The sequence below is a fragment of the Ambystoma mexicanum genome, chromosome 3p, assembly GCF_040938575.1.
Source record: "Ambystoma mexicanum isolate Mex_15411 chromosome 3p, UKY_AmexF1_1, whole genome shotgun sequence".
NCBI lineage: Eukaryota > Metazoa > Chordata > Amphibia > Caudata > Ambystomatidae > Ambystoma > Ambystoma mexicanum.
In genome coordinates, this window is record NC_090925.1 from 1,251,653,474 (window position 1) to 1,251,679,573 (window position 26,100).

Genomic DNA, 26,100 nt, shown 5'->3' on the forward strand with positions numbered 1-26,100 from the left:
CACGTACCCCGCTCGCACCAGCGAAAAAGCATGTAAAACTCCCCACACACCCTTTGAAATACACGTACCCCGCTCGCGCCAGGTAAATTGCGTGGAGAAAGTACCCCCTGTGGTGTGGGCTGCCTGTGGGGCATGCCCATGGTGGATGTGGTGCATGCGTGTATTCCGGGGTTATGCAGGGAGTTTCACACGCGATTCGCATTGTGCGAGCGGGGTACGTGTATTTCGGGGCTGGGCGGGGAGTTTCACATGCAATAGGCCTTGGCCGAGTGGGTTACGTATTTCGGGGTACGCAGGGACTTTTGCACGCGATAGTCCTGGCAAGAGCAGGGTACGTGTATTTTGGGGGTGCGCGGGGGATTTAACACGTGACAAGCCTTGGGCGAGCAGGGATTGTGTATTTCGGGGGTGCATGGGAAGTTTCACACGCCATACTCCTGGCGAGAGCGGGGTATGTGTATTTCGGGGGTGCGCAGGGAGTTTCACACACGATAGGCCTTGGGCAAGCGGGGTATGTGTATTTGTGGGGTGCGCAGGGACTTTTACACGTGATTTGGCATTGTGGGCCCTCCTGGGTGTGCCCTTTCCCCCGTCCCCATGCCCTGCAGGCAGCCCACACCACAAGGGACTATCTTACACCCCTGACCAGGCCCTGTAGGCAGCCCACATGGCACCATGCACATGTGAGCCCCGACTCATGTCCCCCACCCAAGCACACAACCACCCACCCACCATAGACGGGCACCAGCCAGCAGGCCCCGACTCATGTCCCCCACCATTGACGGGCACCTGCCAGCAGGCCCCGACTCATGAGATGCCTGCCCCAGTGATGTTGATGGCCCCAACCCATCATCGTTCCCACCTTCAGCCTGCTGCTGCCATGCATGTGCCCTGCCTGACGATGCCTGCACGTCCTCCTCCTGCTGGGGTCCAGTTGTGGTGGCCACCCCTGCTGGACCTCCGACTCCCGACTGTGGCAGGGATGTGTCCTCCACCAGCCTGGCCGCTGGGTCAGGGGCAGCTCCACAGGGTGGCCAGGTGATACATGGCCAGGAGATGGCACAGAGGACGACTGGCTCTTAGGGGGTTCAGTTTAGGAGGGGGTCGGTAGAAGGTTCAGCACACAGAGGAACCCAGAACTGGTGACCCGTCCTAGTAGGTCGGCACGGTCAATGAGGAATCCGAAAAAACATGCATTGTCCACATGGGAACCCTGCACGTCTCCCCGAATGCCACGTTGACGCAACGCCACCCCAGCCAGGACAGGCTCAACATGGTCCCGGATTGCCACATCCGCAGGGAGAGGAAGGCCAGTTGTTGTTCACGCATCCCCTTCCTGAAAACAGGTCTGGAGGAAGGCATCCCTGCTGGTGCCGGATGATGAAGTCACAGGATCGGGGACAGGATTACACACAGGCACCTCCGCGCCCGCCTGTGCTGCCTCCTGCCCCTGGATTGCACCACTAGCACCAGTGGAATCCCCCCCCCTCCAGGTCCCATGTGTGGGCCTTCTATGGCCTCCTCCTCAATCAAACCCACCAACAGCCTGGATGACACTGTGTCATCTTCCTCCATAGGCCCCTGTGGGGTCTCAGCTGCCCCTTCTGCTGCCGAGGAGTCCACCTCTGACCTCCGCCTCTTGGACTTACCCTCGGCAGCAGTGGCCGCAGACGCGGCACCAGACTCCTCACTCCCCGAATAGATGACAACCTGGGAGGGGAGCTGGGCCTTGCGTCTCTGGCTGGCGGTTGGATCCCTGCCGCTGTACTCCACAGCACTGTCTCTGCCCTCTTCATCAGTTGACACTGCAGACATGGAGAGATGGAACATAGGCATCAGGGCACTGTGCAATGGTCTGATACACACATGACAGTTGCACATGAGTGGCAGTCTCAAACTTCACAGATGGCATCACACTCCGCAGCACACATACCATTTGTACCCACACACATGCGCAAATGACAGGAATGATGCAGCAGGCAGCCCCATACATACACATACAACAGCAGGAGAATCCAAAGGTCAGCCTGACGTCACATGCAACACGGGGAGTGCCAAACACATGCACACACGGCACCAGACATACATGCATCTGTACATCTGCACCACCTGTCACAGTGAAATCATCGGCAACTATGCCACATCTGCCAATCAGCCTCCTACATGTCGGTGTCACATGCATCCATATTGTATCACAGTGGCACACATGTCAAATACACACACACGCACATGTACACCATGCACGTACATGAAGGTGGAACCAGCATCCATGTGTCACACCCCAACCATGCCATAGTACATACACAGAAATGTAAACATGTGTGCACCCACACATGCATTTGGCCATCATGCATTTGAACACATACACCATTGATGTGCCTCATACATGACTGGACTCACATGCGGCAGGCTCATGTCCCTGTACATACCCATCCATACATGGCCTTTTCAAGACATATGTCCAACCTGCACACTCCTGGCACACCTCAACATGCACTGCATCCAATCAGTACGCATGGACACTTACCGCTCGACTCCGGACGGGTCCGCCTCTGAAGGACCTGGAGGTGGAGCGCTGGGTGTTTGCATTCCAGGACCCTCAACTGGATGTTGGTAAGGCGGATCCGGCACCCCTCTTCATGCTTTGCCTTCAAGAGGCGCCGGGCCTTGCTGAGGGTCCTGGACCTGAAGTCCTTCCAGCACTTCTGGACGTGTTGCATGTCGCAGGCTGCCACCTCCTCCACGTTGATGGAAGCCACGATGTACTTCCAGATCCTCTTCCATCCTTCATTGTTGGCACGTGAAGTTCCAAAGAGGGCATCATAATGCCCCAGGACTTGCTCCACCAGGATGCCAACTTCATTGGCAGTGAAGCTGGCAGCCCTCTGCCTCTCTGCTGGGGGGTTGCCACTGGTGCCAGATGGTGTTGTGTCGGACATGGCAACCCCGAGTCAGGTGTGGGTGGGCAACTGGATCCTGGGGCAGGACTGTGGAGCGATGGAACTTCAGTTGGGAGTCTTCTGTTCCAGCAGGGGTGGTCACAGCAACTGGACCCCTGCAGATGGCTGACGTGCAGGCACCAAATGGCAGGACACGTGGCCGGCAGGCAGCAGCAGATGGCAAGTGGGAGCGGGCTCGGGGCTCTGGGGGGCAGGTAAATGGCCTTCCGGGCAGGAGCGTGGTCTTCCATGTGTTGTCCCGTGGCCAGCTTGATACGGAGTGAATTGGCACGTGAAAAAATAGCACGTCAGCGTGTAATTCGAGGAAAGGCCCTTAGCGTGTAAGCGCGTATGTGACATTACGCGTGCAGGCGTTTCCCTCGTGACGGGTACATAGTGAATCAGCACGTGAAAAAACAACATGTCCGCGTGTCAATGCATGTAATTCGAGGAAAGGGCCTAAGCACGTAAGTGAAGTGACGCGCACGGCCGTTTCCTTCTGCACGTGTTAATGGTCTGCGGGGGTCTGCAGCGCGATGTACGTACCTCCAGTGGAGACCAACGCTGTGTTTCTCCAACTTTGGGGTTCACACGCGATTACTTCACAGCGGTTGCAGTGCCTACGCATATTTCTTTTACACACAGACGGTGAGTTGCGCACGCTATTGCCATTGCACGCCATTTTCCCCACAGCGGGTGCTCCTGTTTGTCGCGTACCCCATTTATTGGGGTCATTTAGGCCGTCTGTTGATCGCGTACACTTTTTGGTGTTCATGGGTGCCACAGCTTACTGCATGAGTTTTCTTTACACGCACGTGAGCTACAGGGGTTGCGTATGTTTTTCTTGTATTTTGGGGTGCCTGAGCATTGCGTGACACGTCATTTCTACTAAGGGGCCACAGAATGAGACATTCATCGTAGCTGTATTAACGTGTTTGTTGTTTGTGCGTACTTTTATGCTGCGCCGGGACGCTTCCGCCTGCCTTCGTGTGGCGTACGTGTTTAGGCCTGTGCATGTCCTTTGGCGTGCGCGTGTTGCCCCTATTCGATTCCATGAATATGTGTTGTTCGCGTGCGTGTGGGCGTTCTGTGTGTTTCCCTGCAGTACTTGCCCAGTTCCGCCTTCTTTTTCACGCGTTGTTACCCATTCCGCATGTTCCGCACTGTATTCCGCCCCCTTTTTGGTGTGTGCGCTTTCGCTGTGCGCGTCACGCACAGCGTTCTGGATGTTGCAATGACGTGTGCGCCACGCAAGGATTTGGCGCACATCTCGAAGTAAACACGTACAGGGCCTTCCATGAATCGCACGCGTGCGCTTGCTTTTTCACGCTTGCGCCAGTTTGCGCCAAGATTTTCAGTGCACATTTGTTCCATGAATCGGCCCCTTAGTGTTTCTGGAATAAGGCAGGAATTGTACTACTGTGCTGGAATGGTCAGATTCACTTTAAACACATAAGATGATCCACAAGAATTTCTAATGTACCTACTACAAGTACTGGAAAACAAATACATACCTATATATGAAATCTTCCAGATTTCATACATATATAAACATACATGCACTCTCTGCAACCATGTGGCACAGGAACAAATCCCTAATGAACGCTTTGTGTATGTATCTATACCTAACTTTGAATCCATTCCATTTCAGCAACTTGTACACAATGCAAACCATGGCAGATTATGTACTACTTGCAATTCTGATAATCGTTCCACTTTACAAATACAATGACATTGTGAATATGTAATAGTAATGTTTTTACGTTACAATGCAGATGGTACCAAAAACAACTGCAAGCTGACTGGATTCACACATGGACAAGTATCACTTAGTAAGAAAACCTTCATAACAGTAGACATAATCTAACACGAAGGAGCCACAACCAATGCAGGTCACTAAACTGCATACATAAAAAAGAAATGTGGATGGTTCGAACGTACTGATACTTCCATTACTCTGAAACAAAGATTAGCAGCAAATCTTGTAAATGCTTACTTAATATTCTTAAGACCAAAATGTATTCACTAACCTGAGTATAAACATCTACAAAATGTCCTCAACAACCTTTAAATCCACAAACCAATAGAATAGAACAACAGCTATCTAACAGTGAAACACTATAAACAGTTAGAATACACCAACTGGTATCTAACTACAACCAGACAACTGCAATATACATTTTTCTAAGGAAACCCTGCAACACTTATTACGTACAAAAATAATCTCACCAACTTCAAAACTATCAATGGTTAGAATACGCCAACAGGCATCTAACTGCCCCAAAATTATGAAACAACCAAACAGATAAATTAATGCTGCTAAAATGCAGCAAGAAATAAACAATTAGAATACGGCAACTGGTATCTAATTACAACAATAGTACCACCACTTCCAAACCAAAAACCACACGCCTATTAAATTCCTCCTACTGAAAGCAACCACCAAAAAATATTGCATCATAATGTAGAAAGTTTTTTTTTAATCCTCATGGATTTCTTATCCCACAGACCCAATGATTTTACGAACAAACACAGGAACTAGGCAAATTGCACAGTACATTGGTCTGACGCATAGTGCTTCTAAAGCATTAACTATGAGGGTCGCCAAAGTACAGAAATGTCTGCTATGCAATACAATAAATAATTACAAACTAACATGTGATTTTTTCTTTTATCACAGAGAATGAAAAAACAATGTCTGCTCCAATTTCCCATACCATGAAAAAACAACATACAACATCAACAAAGCAAACAGTAATTATACAATGAAAGGAGTCACAAACACTGCAACATAACACACCCATAAAAGCAATCACCTAACCACTCACCACAACCCAAAATGCTTGCTTGCATGGGTGACTTATACTGCAATGGTTGTGATCAGTGCCTACAGTCTTGGGTGCATTGCGTGACAAAACAATGCATACAGCCTCAACAAAAGCAAACAGTAAATATACAATGATTGGAATCACAACAACCGCAACATAACACACCCATGCAAGCGAACACCTGACCACTAACTACAACCCAAAATGCTAGTCTTAGATACCAACATTCTAAACACAGGCCAACAAACCAACTACCACACACCATGTCCACTGCCCTATAAATACTGTTACACAACTGGCAACCAATACACAAACTTTTGAAAACATACCCCATATGCAGCCCACATACCACAGTCAAAATATTTGCTTGCATGGGTGCGTTATGCTGGAGTGGTTGTGGCCAGAGCCTAGAATCTTGGGTGCATGGCCGAAGGTGCATGCAAGCAAACACCTGTCAACTGACCACAACCCAAAAACATAACACAACCACCTCAAACCCTATCCACTTCACTTGAAATACTAATAAAGTACTTGTAGCCAATGCACACACTCTTCATTGCATGCCCTCTCCAACCAATACTCAACTAACTACCCAAAACAATACATCAGAACATAATAAAATACCCATTAGTGCAGTCAATGGTTTGCCAGTATGAAACTTTTAAAACTTAGCAGAACTGAGAGCTCAAGCTTTGCAGCCTATGTATACCTCCTCTCCCCCCTTTCCCCAATTAATTGAAGTAAAAGCTGAGAGATAGAAAGAGACAGACAGTGTTTTTAAGGTTACACAACATACATTCATCAAAGCTCGCAATGTAATAAGGCCCACTGAAACACGAGCAAAAGAAAGCAGAATCGGTTCCTACACACAAACAAATAACAATAGAACGGAGATGTGACATGTGTGTGTGTAAGAGAAAGTGAAAGAGAATGTCTGTGTGAGAGAATGAGAGAGAGAGTGTGTGTGTATATGTGTGTATGCGTGTGAGAAAGAGACTGACTATATGAACGGCACTGCCCTGTTTGGCCAATAAGAATTCATAACAATAAATATTCAAACCAAAATCTAGGGGAAGGGGTGATGTCGGCCCAGAGAAAAAATGCCTATGAAAGGGCAGCAAAAGAAAGAGCCAGTGGGAGCATGAACAAGAACTAGAACTGAGAAACTTACTCACAGGTTCAAATGCCAGCAAGATGTTCTCTGCACTCCTGCTGCTTCTCACACTGCTCACCCAGCCCCCAGCAGACTGCCTCTTGGGGTCTTCTCAGCATTTCCACGAACAGCCGCGTTGACCGCGATCACATCACAGCCTTTTTCCACCTAAAGAAATACAGTATTTGACCCATCTCTCACTCCCCCACCCTCTCCAGCCATTCTTCCACACCAACACCCCCCAAAATTCAATTCCAGCTCTGTTCCACGCCGCGCTGATCCAACATGGCTGATGCATCGAGAAAATGTGACGCTCCTCACGCTTCACTCCAAACAATCAGCGAACACGTTGCCTGTCCGTGGACATGGTGCACGTCCATTGACCAATCAGTGTCCTGTCTGCAGAGTGAACAGAGAAGTGTGTCCGCAGAGCGGACCCGGATATCACGATTTTTTTGCACCTACTTTTTTGTCGTTTTTAAAAAAAACTACTGAACGGATTTCCACCAAATTTACAAAAGCACCTTTTCAAGACTAAGCCGCCGCCACCACTCCTGCCGCAAATTTGGTGAAAATCTGTCCATCGGTTTCGTCTGTAGTTTTTCTCCATTCAGTCTATGGCAAAAAAAATAATTTTGGGACTCCCCCTATAACTCTGCCCCCCCTTGACCAAACCTCATCAAACTTTGCAGAAAAAACAGAGTCAGCCATATACTTTTTTTTGCAATGTTTAGTGAGGATTCATCCAGAGGGAGCAAAGTTATTAGCCGCCCAAAAAGTGCTCTTCCTATGAGATGAGCAACTTAACCATAACTCCTGGGCTGCTACCGCAGGCTCAGTAATATATATATATATATATATATATATTTACTCACCGTAATCGTATTTCAGATGCTTGTATCTGCTTAGATTCACATGCTGTGCATAGCCCGCCATTTAGTCGAAGCTGCAGAGTATTACAGTTGTTGTTTTCGAAACTCGAAAAAGGATATCGACAGGGCGTGCCAGTAATACTATCCCTAGTGTGACGTCCACTGTACCCATGATCCCTCACGCGTCAAGGTCCCTCAGATTATATTTTTTCTGACATGAAGTAGCATGAGGTGTAGCGTGAAAACAGCTATATCCAAGCAGATACTTATTAGACAAGCTCAAAAGCATCCATGCACCTTCTCTCCGAGGGGAGGAAGAGTGGGTCGCACGTGAATCTAAGCAGATGCAAGCATCAGAAATACGATTACTGTGAGTAATGTATCCCTTCTGAGGCTTGTGGAATCTGCTTAGATCACATGCTGTGCATAGATTAGTGAGCAGTGGAAGAAGGAGGAGGGATGTGAGAAGGTTCATGAGCGAATAAGTGTCTTAGAACCGCTTGTCCCACTTGTGTATCTGTCTTGGAATGGGTGTCAATGCAGTCGTGCTGAGTGAAAGTATGTATAGAGCTCCATTTAGCTGCTTTGCAAATACTGTCTAACATTTGCAATGAAAGTCAGCGTGGCTCCAGTACCTCTTGTGGAGTGGGCCCTGGGCGTAAAAGGCAGTGTTTTATATGAAAGGACATAGCACAGTTGGATACATCTGACTATCCACCTTGAGATGGCGTTTTTACATCTGACTATCCACCTTCAGATGACGTTTTTGGAGACGCGATCTCCTTCTCTGCCTGGCTCTATGGAGACAAACAGCTGATCTGTTTTTCTTAGAGGTCTGGTCTTGTCTACGTAGTAGAGGACCACTCTCCTCACATCTAGTGTGTGGAGTTTTACCTCAGCAGAGCTTTTGGGTTCTTGGAAGAAAGCCGATAGCTCAATAAACTGGTTAACATGGAATTTAGAAATGAACTTAGGTGAAAACCTAGGGTGAGTTTGTAAAACCAGTTTGTCCTTATGAATAGTAAAGAAAGGATCCTGCACTGACAGAGCTTGGATTTCACTGACCCTTCTTATGGAAGTGATGGCTATTAAGAAGGCAGTTCTGTAAGTCAAATGTTTGAGACTAGATTTGGGCATGGGTTCAAAGGGGGGCCCCATGAGCCTAGTAAGTACCACATTAAGGTCCCAACCTGGTGGTGGGTTAGAAATTGGAGGGTGGAGTCTCTTTACCCCTTCCATAAATGCTTTGACAACTGGCACTTTCCACCATGACACTTTCTTATGGGAAGTGGTGTAGGCTGATAAAGCTGCCAGGTGCACTTTCAGTGAGTTAAACATGAAACCTGCATCCAATAGGTGGAGCATGTAGGTGACTTGGACAGATTCTCTCTCGTCCACCAGCGAAGATTTTGTACTGGTGTTGGCGAAACGACCACTAGATGGTCCCACTGACCGCTTGCGTGAGACCATTGTTTCGCCAACCACTCTTGTATGGGAAGCATACGCAGGCGCGCGTGGTGAACCAGGTAAATGCAAGATGCCTTCATGCCTATTAAGCGCATTACTTTGCGTACCCTTATCTGGTGGCCGGCCTGATAGTGTGGTATTTGCAGTAACAAGTTGTTTACTCTTTCCTCTGAGGGAAAGACTAACCATTCCTCTGTGTTTAGAATAGCTCCTAAGAACTGTTTGGAGGTGCTGGACACCAGGCTTGATTTTTTCTCGTTGAGCGAGAAGACCAATTGGAAGAGGAGGTTGATTGTTGTCTGAATGTTTTGTCTGCAAATCAGAGGTGATTCCCCTGTTATGAGCCAGTCGTCCAAGTAGGGTACACTGGGATTGCCTCCCTGCACAGGTGCGCTGCCACCACTGCCAGTACCTTGGTGAATACCCTTGGCGCTGAGGATATTCCGAAGGGCAGCACCTTAAATTGGTAGTGCTGGTTCGCTATCTTGAAACGCAAGAATCTTCTGAGCGCTGGAAACATTGGGATATGAAAATAGGCATCTTTCATATCCAGTGTTGCCATGTAATCCCCCTTTTTTAGAAGCGGGATTACTTCTTGTAGTGTGGTCATGCAGAACTTTTGTGGCTTGACATACTTGTTTGCAGGCCTTAAATCTAATACCGGGTGCATTGTTAGATCTTTCTTGGGCACAAAGAAGTAAGTTGAATATATACCCCCATTTACCTGGTGTATTGCTCGCCCAGAGTGCACGGACAGTCATTAATCACCAGTGCAATTACGGAGCCAATACTTTAAACGCAGGTAGATGCAATGACTTGCAACCATACACTCTTAGAAAATAATGAGCACTTATACGGCTATTTATTCAAAGCTTGGAAGCAACAAGTGATAACAAAGAAATAAATCACAGAAGAAACAGAGAATTCAAAAGAAAATACATCACTGTGGGCGTAACTGAATCCCTCATCTCGCCAGAAGCAGCTGGAAGACCCCGATAACAGCCAGGCAGAGAGCACAACAGCCCACAGGTATGCCGGACGGAAGCGTCCCCCCTCCGACTGAGGTCCCGTCTGACCGTTAAGGGGTTCCGCATATATGCACTCCTCAAAAAGGGGTGATAATTTCTCAAACCTTCTGGCAACGCACCCGTTGGTTGCCAGCTGGGTCAAGCGACAGTAACCTCAAGGAGCAAAGTGCTTCCCTCCTCTAAAAACAAGCGCCACGGAAAACAGTCCCAGAACTCATAACTAGACATAACAAAGCCAGCTTTCCCAGCAGAATATCCTTGACTGCATACCAGGTTTGGAAAGCATGTTTTCTTCAGCATAGTAAATCCAACTCTCAGCAAAATGAGTACAGCTTTTCACTGCGGTATGAAGTAAATATCCATTATGGCTCTGAGTGCTCCCAGAATACACTGCGCACCAGCGCCATGTTTTAGCTGAAGCATAACAGCTGGTTGGCTGGGACCACTTCTATGGCGTCCTTTAATAATTTCCTCTAGAAGAATCCGTTGATGTTCTTCTGATTGTATCTTTTGTCTCGGGGGATGATCGCAAGGTTTTTGAAGAAGTTCTACATAGTAGCCCCCTGCTACCTTTGACAGCACCCATCTGTCTGAGGTAATACCCTCCCATACGCGGGTGAAGTTGGAAATTCATCCTCCTACTGGAGATGCATGGGAGGCTACTTGGAGCGGAATGTCACTTGCTCTGAGGTAGCGTACCACGTTGAGCTTGGCCTCTGCCCCGAGTACCACAAACTCTTTGTGGTCCTTGTGGGTAGCCCTGAAAGGATTGTCCTCGGTTGGTACCATAGAAACACTGACCCTGGTTGTATCCGGATCCCCTCTGGGAATTCTGTCCCGAAAGTGGCTAAAATTGCTGTTGCCCCTCTGCCCCCTGGGTTTGTTCGTGAGCTGGCCTAAAGACTTAAGTGTTTCATATCCGTCTTTAGCAGTTTTTAGTGCGTCTTTTACCGCCTTGCCAAAGAGCACATCTTTTTCCACCGGCTGATTAAGGTAGCCTGTGTTTCTGGCCTGAAGCCTGATGGGCGAAGCCATGTATGCCTTTTAATGATAGTGCCCTCTGCAATGATTCTACCCGCACTGTCTGCTGCGTCAAAGTTTGACTTTAGGAGACAGGTAGACACCGCTCTACCATTTGTTGCCACCTGGGCTAATTGGGACTTATGTGGCTCAGTAGCAGAAGAAAGTAATGCTGAAACCTCATCCCACTAGTGGCAGTTGAAACTTGCCAGGAGTGTAGCGTTATTTGCGATGCGAGTCTGGTAGGCTGCAGAAGAGGCTACTTTCCTGCCCATTGCGTAAATCTTTTTGCTCTCCTTGTCCGGAGGGGCCTCAGAGGAAGCAAGGGGAGTGCCTGCTCTTTTCCATGTGGTGGTTACCACCAGGGAGTCCGGTTTTAACTGGGTTGGAAGGTGCAGGTCTGAACATTTTTTCAACACACGGGTTAACGGCCCGTGTGAGGTTGGGTGCCTCCAAAGAAGGATGGATTCTGCGTTGTACAGACTTTAATATTGGAAAGAATTGGCCTACTGTTTTTTTTTATCTCCCAACAATTGCTCAGCAAAGTCTCTGTCTTCTACCACTTCCTGGGTATCTCTGCGGAAGTGTTCTGCCGCCTTAGTTACAACTTCGTTGAGTAGTGGTTGGTTATCTATAGGGGAGTCTACTACTGGAGGATCCTGATTAATGGGTGAATCCAAGGAGTACATGTTGGCCTCCTGGTCTGGGTCTTCATCTTCTCCATCATAGAATTAATCTAAGTCCTCATCTATAAATTGAGGATCAGATGTATCAATAAACAAAACATCCTCCTGTTCTTCTTCTGGGTGGACTTCAGGGTCATACAGATCTAAAACTCTGCCCAGAGTTTGGACATCAGTACAAACCCTCTTAGAAAGGGGTTGAGACACAGGGCGTCGGGAGGTCGAAGGGGCTGAGGTGGGTGGGGTGGTCTGAAGGCTTAAAAGCTGTTCAGGGTGCTTTTGGAAGAAGTTTCCAATGAAGGACATCCTACGCATAACCCAGTTGATGTCCTCTGCGGACCAATCTTTCGAGCTTGGAAAGACAATTCCGGGCTCAGAGTCGGGAAGGCCCATGTCTTCATTAGTGGGTGGGATAGGCTTAGGCCTAGGGTCTTTAGGTTTGCCGTTTGATATGCCTCCTGTATGGGAGGCTTTATGTGTTTTATGGTGTTTGTCCACACCCTGGGTCCCAGAGGAGAGTGAAACTGACTTCTTTGGGCCTGATGTCTTGCTAGATGAAGAAGAACGTTGAATTTCAGGTGTGGGGGCAGAGGTTTTGTCTGCGGATGAATGACCCTTGGGCGTTGTTATTCGCGAGGCACCCTTGCCGTCCCAACGTCTTACTGTCTTTTGACTTCTTTGTCTTGTCATATGGCGATCTGGATCGAGATTGCCGGGAGGACCGGGATTCATTCCAGCGTTCACGGGGTGCCGAGCATTGTCGAGTACTCGATTCCTCTATGGAGTGTCAACTAGGGGTTGTGTGTTTTGTGGTGTGTGTAACTGGAGCGCTACCACTGCCGGGTGTGGTCCCCACAACATGGCCGCCGGCCTGTCCGATGGGATCGGGGGCTTGCGCTTGGGTAGCTACCGCTAATGCGGTGCCCTCGCCATCCGAAAGTGCTACGTCGCTGCCATCGCTGAAGGCTCCTTCCACTTCCATGGCCTCAAGTTACCTGGCGTGGTGGGCCCAGCGCTTAGTGGAACGGTCTTTCAACGTCTTAGGCTTAAAGAGCCTACAGGCTCGACAAGACGTCTTAACGTGATCTCTCGGGAGACAAAGGTTGCCCACGAGATGTTTGTCTACCCAGGGGAACTTACGGTTGCACTTAGGGCAAAACTTAAATGGGGCGTTCTCCATAATACTGGGTAAAGGTGATGGCAGCGGGGCGAACAAAGTGTAGGAAGGGGAGAATATGCATTCTACAAATGGCTTCCTACAATAGCCTCCCTCTCTCTCCCTACTGTCTTGGCACTGAGGCCAGGGGGCGGCCTTCCAAGACCGTTCGGTCCTTCGCGATGATATTCAACGGTAATCTTCTTTCTGATTCTTCGGTGTAGAATTACGAAGTCGAAGAAAGGATAGAAAGAGAAACTATCTTGATTAACAAAGTCAATGGCTAATTTGCTGAAAGGAACTCCGCTATACGCGTCCGTCTAGCATGGCGAAAAAAAACAATCTGAGGGACCTCGACGCGTGAGGGATCATGGGTACAGTAGATGTCACACTAGGGATAGTATTACTGGCACACCCTGTCGATGTCCCTTTTCGAGTTTCGAAAACAACAACTGTAATACTCTGCAGCTTCCACTAGATGGCGGGCTATGCACAGCTTGTGATCTGAGCAGAGTCCACAAGCCTCAGAAATATATATATCAATGAAAAGATCGAAGGATAAAATGCAATTTTAAAGAAATATGTATATACACTATTTTTATATGTGAACATTACCAATTGCATGTTGTTTAATTGTGTAGCTTCATTTGATTGAGTTAACTGTTAACATCAAGGTACAATCAATTTCTTTTGTGTGCCCAAGATCACATAGGTGTATTGAAGCCGGGATTACTGCATGTTCTGTTTCTGCAGTAATTTTGGTTATGTCCCAGCAGACAAAAAGGACAGAAGTGTAGGGAGAGGTGAATCAGAATTTCAATGGTGTCTCTACATTTTAGCTAGGGCTCCAAATTTCATCAGGGAGGAAAATTGGTCCCAGTAGTGAACATGAGTGTGAAACTAGTATATGTCAGTATTAAGCACATACCAGCTAAAAGATGAATTCGAAGTTGATACTGCGGAGCATGTTCAGTTGTTCCACATAACAGTTATGGACTCAATTACAATTAACCATAAAAACAAACAATTATTAAACCTTAATCCCTATCCTCGAATCCCTACTAATATTCAGAGCAAATCAGTTCATGATTGCTGTATATAAACTATGGCGCAGATTGATAACTGAATGTTCAGGCATTTGTGCTGTGATAAGTTAATTCGAAATGCATGAAGAATAAACATGAAAAGTAGATCTGTTTTGCTGTCTTCATGTGGCTTGAAAGGAGTCAGTTGTTAAGTTTGCAAAATTGGAATAATGCAACTCTCTCATCTGTTTTGCTGCCATTCTAAGCAGTCAAGATGAACACGGTCATAACTTTCGAGAGGGTTGGCCGAGTTTCAAAGGAGGTGGTTCTGACTGACACGTTACATCACAGAAAACGGCTGGCACTCTTACATTTCATATAGATGCAACTTATGTACCTGGTCAGGATTAGTGAGAGAGCCTATAAAGGCTGGCAGGAGGGCTGACGCTATCTCATGTTGCTGGGGTGGCAGTTGTCTCAGAAGAGTTTGACTGACCCTGGGAGAAGCGCATCACAGAAAGGCTGCCAGAGAACTTTGTGGGCTCTTTTCAAGCGCAGAGGGAGTGAACCAGATAAAGAATTCTTCTGCCCGGCAACTAGACTGGGGCAGTTGGCAGCCAGGGACACATGCACGATCATCTATTATTCTTGGTGAGTTCAGTTAATTGAAGTGCGAGTGAATGATTTGTTATCAGATAAAGTAGGGTGGGTAATTCCTTTTTTTTTTAGGTGCTGCACTGTATATTTTAAACTTAAACAGACATGTTCATATTTCTCCATTAATGTGATAAAATTCAGATGCGACAGAAGCTGTCAAGAATAGTTGCGGAAGTCATGGTTAATTTTGCCAGCACTCTGTGCATTGTTGCAAATAGAATGTTTTGAAACCCATTGCAGCATAGGCTTAGTTGTATATAGAAGAGCATTTTGAAACCCATCATTCATCATGGGGAAAGTATCTGCAAATGAGTTGTGCTTATTATGCTCCCTTTTCGTCTTTGAAACACAGGTTTAAAATATCACGTGGATATAATGCATTGGACATGGTCTGGATTTTGCATATTTTTAACTTCTGATAATGAATCCAAGAAAACTGTGAAATCGCCTCAGTGTACTTATTCAGTGTTCAGGTTTCTTGGGTTACAGATTGATGCAGAGCGGGTTATAAATTCATTTTACCGCAGGCGGTAATTCATTTATCACATGTGGTAAAAAATTAAACAAACTGATCACTGTGAAGTGAGTTCTTCTCTGGGGCTCTGAGTCAATGATAGTATTTCATGTACATGGTAAATGTATTCTGAGATGCAAGTCAAGAGGGCATAATGTGGCATTGTAAATAAAATACAGCAAGGGCATATATTTATCATTTAGAGCGTACAAAGTCCAGTCTTTGCTTACCGTTAATGACCCGGTACAAGAACAATTATTACGCAGTACTCTGAAGCTAGGCTCAACACTATCCCAAGAAATACCAAAAATACCACTAACCAACAATACCTCAAATGAAAACTACTGCCAAAATACCTCTAATAGATGGTGTCTGTGGTGTTAAAAATACATTGCCCTGTTCTTGGGGTTCATGTTCTGTTTCACATATTGTTCACGAGTATTCAGTTGGATTTGATTTTAGAACTTCTGAATTCTGCCAATTCATTATATTATTCTTTCTTAAATATCCTTCTGAAAGTAGACAAAATCAGCTTGAATTGTTGCCTTAATTAACTTTCAAATCTCAGACAGGAACCCTGTTTCCCTTTATGTGTTGTACCAACACTGCTTTCAGGCGTTGCAATGAGGTCTGCAGAAAACTACAAAAGTCAACCCTGTGATTAATTCAGGCAAGGTGGACTGACTTCAATCCCGTTTTTTGGATGCAGTTCTTTGAGTGTGAACATATGTGATCCTGATGCAACCTCAGTACTATGGCTGGACAGAGAATGAGGTAGAACCTAAGCACCAGATCACCTCAATACAAGAACCAGATTTAGGTCAAAAGCATTAGGAATGTCTTCAGTACTACTCTAAGAGGTCCAAGCCAGATTGTCAAGCATAAAACAAATTGGCACACCTGTATACATATGTGTAGTGTGAAAAGAGCACGGGAAAAATCACATCACCTTAAAGTGCCTCTTCCTTGCCACTCATGGAGAGCAAGGAGTACTTAAGAGAATATGGGAGCCGTTCCTTATTGAGATCTGTTTACAGAGGAAGCAGAAACAAACCAGATGCTCCTGTTCTTTAGATGAGGAGGACATTATAGATTGTCTTTGTTACTTGCATACTAAAACCTATGTCGTATAGAGCATTTTGTGTGTCTATAACAGCTGGTGGTCACTGTTTTATGGTCTGTATTTTGCCACATTAGTGGACTGAGGCACAAAAGAGATAAGAAGATTTGCCCACGATCACACGGTTCTACATGTACTCCATCAACTTCACAGAAAAATAAATTGCTTTAGCCAGAGCAATCAAATTTAATACCAGCATTACCACATATATATGTATTCTGAATGGGTTAAAAAGGATTGACTTGTTTAACCTCAACAAATGGTGCAACAAATCATGTTTTACTGATGAATGTATTAGTGAATTGTGATTTAAAATATGTATCTGTCACCAGTGGGGCTTGGCGAGCTGCACGTGTTTAAATTTGGTGCACATTTACTCTGGTCATGCACTGCTCTTTGGTCAGAATGGAGGCAAATGATTTGTGTGGCTAGTAGCTTTCAACTTCAAATATGGCAGCCTCGCTCAGATTGTACAAGCAATCATAATCTTGAAAGGGCAAAGGATTCATTTCAAACCAGAAGTGTTCTTTTACTGAGCAAAAATTAATTTATCATCTACTTGTGAAGAGAGGCTAGCCAGAGGTTACTGAAGAAATACCAGGGAACCAAGGGGATTGCCAGGGATAGCAACTGGAAGCCCTAATTGATCTCAATGTGGGTACACTTACACATCCAATCTAAGAGGCTGAACATTGTAGCAATCAACTTAATTGTTGAACTCTATTACTCTCCAAATCTTGTCCCTCAACTGCCATCAGTCCAACTTTTTCTCATATCCCTTTTTGAAGGCTATGTAACTTCTTCAGCTTGCATTGACCACATGTTCTGATCCTAGACATTCTTTTCGCCAACAGTTCTAATAATGCAGTACAAATGTAAGTAAATAATTTGCTAATTTTAGGATTTGAAGATCATTTCACAATTGGACTCTGGTGCCCTCAGATTATTAGTTTGAGTGAGTTTCTCAAACCAGTAGCAGTCCTCCAACCAAGTCACATACAGATATTTAATAGTGGAATTTGCCCTCAGACCCTGGGAACTGAAGCAAAATAAAGAGTGTGTTTGGGATTTAAAGGATGGGCTGCGTAGAAAGCAAGCTATACAAAATATTCTATAGTATGAATCGCCACAGTTTTGTACAAATGCCACCAAGACCCACAATACGCGAAAAGTAGCTACCTTCTCTATCTCAAACAGGAAGGCATCCATAAGGTCCCTCGTCATCTCAGAGTTTAAGGTCTCCTGATGCTCTTTGATGATTTCCTTGAAGTAGCTGAAAATGTCCATCTGAGGTTGGATCACTTTTCGTAGCAGCCAAGGGATGTTCCTCAACGGTGGGACCAGGTTCATCATCTGCAGGAGACAATGGTAAAAAAGCGCAAATTTAAAGCAATAGAATTAAGTGCCGCCACACAAATTGCACAAGCTGAAAATGAGTTAATTCGCAGATCAGATTTTTCAGTTGTAAATGTATTTAGAAACTGGTAATGTCCGTAGGGACATGTGTTTCGGCCTTTGACCTTCTTCAAAGACAGACAAATCCTAGCCAAATCGGAAATAATGTGAATTCTCTTCACAGATTGTTTTTCAATAGTCTGGTATAATCCCGCTGCCTCTTTCACTGAGTTCCGATCTCCTCGCATCCACATTAGTAATTGTTGCTCTAGGAGCCCCTCAAAGCAACCCATGATTACGTTTCTTCTTACAAACTGTAAAGCGACACAGAATGAAAATCAAGCGACAGATTGTGAAGAGGCATGAAACAGAAACCAAGTGCAAACAGTGTAAAGCGACACGAAGCAGGTAAGGGAGAGAAAATAATCCTTTTGCGAACTTAAAGTCCACTATTGTCCATAGGGAGAGGGGCATTGTGGGACTTGTAGTGAAGAACCTAGTTATATGAAAAAGCCAAAGGGGTCTGGGACCCGCATATATGAGAAAGTTAAAGGGGCCTGGCACCTATGTAATAAAGAAGAAGAAATACTTAAAACACAAGCATTGCCTCAGCCAAAAGCAAGCCAGTATTGTCTCAAGGAAAGGCATACAGGTGAATAGAAGGGTGCGAGTGACCCGAAAGTGAAGGAAAAGTGCGAGATCAAAATACATGTGCAAAGGTGCACGAAAGTAATGTGAATCAAAGGAAGGTGCCAGGGGCGCAACAAGGTGATAGAAGAGAAAGCCAAAGAAGGGGCCAGTGGGCACAGTGAAGTGAAGTATAACAAAGGGGTGCAGAAAGCACCTGAAGATGAAAGGATAGAAGAAAAGCAAGTACAGGAAATACAGAGAGGGGCCAAAGATCAGAGTGCTTAGGAGGAACAAAGAAACCTGGTGTTTTTGAAAGTCTGAGTCTATGCCATGAGAAGCTTATTTCAGGGAAGGAACTGCAAATAGAGGAAAAGGTACATACTGACAAATTGAATTTTGTGTTTGAAACTGAAGCGGCCTAAGCTTGGAGAAGGGTATCCTGAGAGGCCTAAGAGAAAATGTGTTGTTAAACTGATCTTGTTCTTGAAACTGAACAGGCATGAGCTTGGGAAAGGGAACCATGAGAGGCCTAACAATTTTCATATTGAAAGAATTGAAGCTGGGTGAAAGGAACCCGGAGAAATTGAAACATGTTTTACCGAGACATGGTTCAAGACCAGCTATGTCACGAGTTTTGACACTCCTCCCTGAGGGCTACAAGATGCTCTCCGAGCCCAGAACCAACAGGCCCAGAGGCAGAGTGGCCCTGATCCTTCCTGAGTGGATCCCTGCTTCCATCATGCCCACTCAGACCTACTCCTTCTTTGAATGCCTGGTGTGCAGGCTCTCTATCTCGCCTGGCGACTCTCTGACCTTGACCACCATCTACAGGCCACCTGGCCCGGTCACCCTCTTACTCTCTGAATGGACTGATCTCTCCTTCCATCTCCTATCCTCCACCACCCAGCTTCTCCTCCTTGGGGATCTCAACATCCACCTCGACTCCTCAGACTCCTCTGGGTTCTTTTGCAACCTATATGACTCTCTTTCCCTGTCCATTCTACCCTCTGGTCCGACTCACTCTGCCGCCACACCTTGGATGCTCTCATCTCTTTAGGCATCCCCCCAGTGTTCCAGATAAGATTTTGAGGTGGGAGTATTTCACTCCCTATTTTTAAACTCTGAGGGTAAATGTGTTTTCAAGAGAGTAAAAATGACCTTTCTTCTTTACAAGAAAGTAAATGTATGTGACATCCAGCCGACGTGTGCAAAAACAGTAAGGAAATCATTACTATGCAGCAGCTTTTTGCATTGTGACAGAATACACCTTTCATTATTTCTGGCCATTTGATCTCTCCTGTATATATTTAAATGTTGAAAACACAAAAACCTAGCCAAATACATAGTAAAGCAAACATGAATGGTATTGTGTGTTTTGAGGTTCGATAGCAGAATTGGCTTTTGATGTTTAATGAAAATCCTCATTTCCTGGAGCTATTACTACCTAATGGAATACCAATGTTATCATACGAAAGTGCAGAGAGGAAAGGACTCCATGCTAAATTCTACATCTAATCTCATGGTAAAATTCTTATTTATTTAGCGCTTTTGGCAAAGTGCTGAACATATTTATCACAATTATAACCAAACCGAAGTCGGTACTCGTTTATCGAGCTCGAAAGGATAAAATGCTGAGTTGGCCTTGCCAGCATTCGAACCTGCAACCTACAGATCACGCATTGATCACAGCAAGGAGCACTCAATCGGTGGAGTTATCTTATTGGCTAACATCCTTCTGAGGTCGGTAAAAGTATCGACTGAGGTATAATAATCACAGTGCCTAGATGTTGGACGAACCATGTATGAAGGGCTACTAAAGTTAAATACCTATCTGAATTATCACAGGGGCAAGTTTTGCTGAGTTTCTATTTCAATTACAAATGTATCTTTTATTTGTTTGTTTTTGAGCAGCGCTTGCACTTCCTGGAGAGTCAGGTTTTCGATGTTTTAATTGTAGTCTTGAAGATTCGAGAGGCTAGAAAACCTGTGATTGGTGTAATGACAATCACTCACCCTTGAGCAAATACTCTGCTGCCACTGACCATTTGTAGTAATGTACCCCACTGACTGCAAGGATGAATGGATGTAAACTAGACCATGCATACTCATTATTTTACACACTGTTGTTATAATTAGAAATTAAATTAAATTAGAAGTGTAAAAATGATCTGCCTCCTCATGATTATGCACACAGCACAGGAACTCTGAAAAATACAATTGTGCAATACTGGTTTGCTTTCACTGGAAACAAAAGCATAATTGGTTACAAAAGATTAATTCTCAATTGCAACTTAGTTTTCCATCTTATTAATTATACAAACCTAAAATGCTAGGAAAAAGAATATGCACAGTGCTTCCGTTTGCGCCATGAGCATCAACACAGCAGAAGCGGAATGGTAAGAAACCATTCCTTTTATCACAGTGTGCAGTTTCTTTTTTTTAAAGGCTTCAGAAAAATACATTCTGTTTCAGAGGCTTTTCTCCATGGCTTGCAATTACATCCATGTAGATAAGAAGCATGCTGGTGTCTGTCATGTAATCTGACCTTTGCACTGCCCTCTTCTCTAAACGTGTGTGTAGTGTAAATGTACTCAGGAAAATAATAAAGCTGTCCTAGTTACAAGATTTTCATGTGTAAAAAGGCCTAGTATGCACCTTATCTAGAGGCCTGCATCCCCCTATCTAATCATCCCACTACTCCCCTCTCCTGCACTGACCACTTTCGTGTCTCTTCTCACTTTAAACTTCCTGTCCCCGTAAGCAAGAGCTTCTCCACAAGAAGTTGATTACACATCACATTGACTGCAGACAGCGTTTGTCTAAGTTCTATGGAACATTGCCTGTATAGTTTAACCAAAGATTCTGAGACCAAGTGTAATGCTCTTAATGTGCGCGGGCCGGTGTTATGGGACTAGTAGAGTCGATGAATTGAATGAATGATCCAGATCAGGAGTAATCCTTGTAATTGAGAAATCATGTCTCTTGGTACCAGTGTGTATATTCAAGGGAATGCTCAGATGTATGGTCAGTACCTACTGGATCATTTTGTCCCATTGTTGACCACAGGATCGAAAGATTGACTTCAACTTCCTCTTCCTCCCAATTTTTGGTTAATATTGAGGGAAGTCTGTTTTAATCATAATTATGAAAATGCTCAGTGATCTTAAATTGCAATGGGTCTTTATTTGCATTTGGTTTGGAAAGTACTGGGCAGGTTGCTTCCGTAGGGGATATTAAAAATGGTTGAAGGAAGCTCCATCTTCTTCCCTGGAGCGGTGCCATAAATGATATAATGTCATGATAGTGTAATCAGCACACACTTCCCCCTATCAAAGTTTATAAATCAGATGCGACAGCCCTTGCCTCTTTTCTCCACTGGGGTAGTCTATGCGTCTTTGTGTCATCCATGATAACTGTGCTTAGCAATGCTTGCTCCCCAATGAGATTTTAAAATGTGTGGCTCTTCCTTCCCACACAATTAAAGGCGTCTGGCTGTTCACTGTGAATCACTGTGTTCAGAGATTCTCTCCGGACCACTTTACATCAAGCACTGCCAAGTGAGAAGTATTGCCTTTTCTATGAAGCTACTGGTAAGTGCCAGTGTGATCCAACCTGATAAAAAATCCGGTGGTGTAGCAGTTTCCTTCTCCTTGGAGTTTTTGCCTCATCACAAGCTGTCTGTGGATTTCTTTCATGCATGCAGGTTTAGCATTACTTGGACTCTGCAGGTCTCTAGGCCGGATTTGCTTTCTTTTCCTATAGGGTCTTTGACTGAACATGAGGGCCCATTCACATTCGGACCATGCCATATAAGTGTGAGGGGTAAGCCTTCATCTGGCATGTGTTCTCTTCCCTTATAGGAGCTGGTTGAAGGTAAGCAGCCATATGCATGTATACAGTACCCACAGTATATGTGCAGCCCCTGAGTATTCAGCTGGCATGATTTTGCCTATGGGACCTTGAAACTGAGGATAGCAAGACATACTTATTCCCTGTGGTGACTTTGGGGTAAGTGACCTTTGGGACAGCTTCCCTGCTACCAGCCGGAAAGCGCGGCATTCCTACTACCAGCCTCCAGGTAACATAGTGAAAGTCAAGGCAGCCTTCTCTCTTCATGTTAAGCTATGCTCTCTGGCAGCAGTAAGTAAAAGCTCCCAGTAGGGGGCTTTTGCTTGATTATTGCCGCCAGAGCAGAGCTTAACATGAACAGAGGAGGCTCATTCATTTGACAAAATGCATGCCTCCTAATGCTTGACATTTTTTTACTTTGAGCATCATTTGCTCAACATTTTAGATATGAACTTTCTTTGAAAATATTATTTGTATATATTTTTTTATGGCCCATCTTTTGAGACAATGGGCCTCATTACACGGTAGGCGGTAGGGACATACCGTTACCGGTAAGGGATTACCGGTATCAGTAAATCCCCTCCCCAATCACGACCCGGACATACCGCTATTAGCGGCACCGCAAAGTACGGTGGCACTATTAGCAGCAAGTCTGTGAGCGCGCGGCCCCTCAGACCGGAAATAGCGGCATAGCGCTAATATCACGGCATCACGAGCCATGCGTACATGGCAATACCGGCATGTAGTAGACCCAAAGAACCCTTACCGGCAAGGCGCTAATACCGGCATCGCGAACCACACGTTAAAAGAGCACAGCAGAGTTCCCACCTGCCACAGGTGGACAAAATCAGCACAGGTGGAGGCAATGGAGACTGGCAGCACAAAAGAGCACACCACACCCCTCCCCACACCCATTCCCACACCAAGATGGATGCAATACTAGCAGCATTACATGGGCTAGAGGACATGATTGCTGTGCAGCAGCTACAACAACAGGCAGCACAGAGGAGACGCAGGAGGAGGAGGAGGAGGGCAAGACAGGCGCAGCAAGCACCACCAGTGCACCTAGTGATACCACAGAGGCAGCCACCAATTCCCAGGATCAGAGCCAGTCCAGTCAACCTAACCCCTGAGCAGATACACACCCTGTACCGTCTGGACTGGGATACCATCACCACCATAGTAGACATGATACACAACGACATTGTGAGTCTCATTGACATCCGTACTGCCATCCCCCCTCTACTGAAGGTAGTAACAGTGCTCCACTTCTTGGCCACAGGCACCTACCAGCATACGGTAGGTCAGATGCATGGCATATCACAACCAGTATTCTCACGCACACTGAACCAGGTGCTCGATGCCCTCCTGCAGCACACAAGTCAACACATATACATGCCACGGACTGCCCAGGAGATCTCCAACACCAAAGTTGGCTTCCATTCACTGGCAGGCATCCCAAGTTGCATCGGGGCCATCGACTGTACCCATGTAGAACTGGTGGTCCCACATGCCAATGAGGTAGTGTACCGTAACAGAAAGCAATACCACTCCATCAACGTCCAAATGGTATGTGACTCCAATAAGATCATCACACATTGCTGTGCCCGATATCCCGGTTCAACCCATGATGCAATGGTCCTGCGGAACTCGACAATACCACGATACATGGAGCGACATGCTGGACAACGTTCGTGGCTACTTGGTGAGTAGCAGGCCGACCACATGTCAGTGTGATGTGGATTGTGAGTGGGGGGGGAGATGCATACTCCAACTGGCCGTGAATGGGGGGGGGGAGATGCATACTCCAACTGGCCGTGAATGGGGGGGGGGGGAGATGCATACTCCAACTGGGCGTGAACTTGTGTCATGAGAAGAATGGACATACATATTTGCATCACTGTACAGTGAGGCAGCCCACAATGGACCAGAGACAAAACCACATGCCGGAAGTGAGTGCCACGGCAAACATATCAATCCATTACGCCAAACAGGCCATTCCAAACAACATGCACACCGCACAACACACAATTCCCCCATTACACAAATCAGCAACATGCATATCAAAATCACAACTGAAATGTACGCTGAACAACATCAGAAATGGTCCGCGCACATGAGTGCATACAAATGGATCCCCTGTAGCCATTGTGGTGAGGCACACCCGTACCCCACCACAGAATTGCCATCAAACAGCATGGGGACATCAACTAAGGAATGGCAGTGTACTAGCAGTGTGGCACTAACGTTGCCAGGGCCAGGAAACACAAATCACTTAAACTCTGGCGGGACATGGCAATCCCTGCTGTATGCATGCATGGTGCATGTCCACTTGCAAGGACCACCTCACCTTCCCACATTGCAGTTACCCTGATTGCCATGCGTGCTTGGATCAGTGGATGTCGTTGAATATGCAATGTTTGGTTGTGTGATATGTGCACGCTCCACATTATGTAGACACTTACACATACCCATTGTTGCACCCATGCAGGTGATGCAGGTTATCCCCTGAAGAGGTGGCTCCTTACCCCTGTGCGGAACCCACAGAACAGGCACGAAGAGGACTACAATCATGCACACACCCGTACCCGCGTGGTGATCGAGCAGACATTCGGCCTATTGAAGGAACGCTTCCGGTGCCTCAGCAGGTCGGGCGGGGCACTCCTGTACGGGCATGAGAAGGTGGCCAAGATCACCATGGCATCTGTCATGCTTCACAATATGTGTATCAGACGGAATGTGCCAATGCCCCCTGACATAGAACTGCGACCACCGTCTGAGGATGATGACGGGGATGAGGATGGAGGAGAGGGGGCTGCAGGTCATGCAGGTGGCGATGCCCATGAGGGACGTGCTGTGCGGCAGCACCTGATAGACCATTGTTTCTGATGCACATGGATTAGGAGGGTGCAATTGGTGTTCAGCTCAGGGCACGGGGTGTATGGAGTACATAATCACAGTGCACCCTTCAACAATAAAACACACATACACAATTATCAATGTCCAGTCATGTGATTATCCATGCCATTACGTCTGTATTGAGCATTATGACATTCAAACGTGCATGTACCCTCCACCCCAACAACCCTCACCCCCCTCCCCCCACAACTCCCCCAAACACCCTCACCCCCCTTCCCCCACAACTCCACCGTACACCCTCACCCCCCTCCCCCCACAACTCCCCCAAACACCCTCACCCCCCTCCCCCCACAACTCCACCGTACACCCTCACCCCCCTCCCCCCACAACTCCACCGAACATGGTGTGCACATCAGTGCTGCATTAGTTCCCAAGTGTCAACAGGGACAGGCTGGCCCTACTTCCCTCCTCCACTACCACCATTGGGGGTTGTGAGTCTGACCGCCGCAAGGACCGGCTGGACCTGCGCAGGATGGTTGTCTGGTCGGAGCTAGTAGACGAGGGCGTGGCTGGTTGATCTGCTCCCTGTGAGTGACGCATGCTCTCCATCGCCTCAGCAATGCGCGTTAGGACCTGCCTCACAGCGGCCATCTCGTCACATAGGCGCGTCGTGTTGCTGTCCATGGCAGCTTTCATGTCCCTTGACAACACCCGGATCTCCTCCCTGGTCGAGGCAGCCTCGCTCACTTGCCGGGCAACCAGGGCATTGAGCTCCTCCTGGCGCTGGCGTATCAGGCTCATGGTGTCGTCTGCGGCCCTGCCCCTGTTACTCCTCGGCGCAGCTTGCTGCATGTGGCCGACATCAGGTGAGCTTGCCACGGGACTGAATGACCCATCCATTGCAT

The 26,100-nt window shown here is 46.5% G+C and overlaps 1 protein-coding gene across 2 annotated transcripts in view; it reads right to left on the reverse strand.

The window, feature by feature from the left end:
• LOC138581414 (cytochrome P450 2D15-like) overlaps positions 1 to 26,100 on the reverse strand; it is a 703,698-nt gene that overhangs the window by 398,692 nt on the left and 278,906 nt on the right. For both annotated transcript variants that reach the window (XM_069652729.1, XM_069652730.1), the window contains exon 5: positions 17,642 to 17,815. In XM_069652729.1, the coding sequence (XP_069508830.1) occupies positions 17,642 to 17,815 (174 nt within the window). The remainder of the gene's footprint in view (positions 1 to 17,641; positions 17,816 to 26,100) is intronic.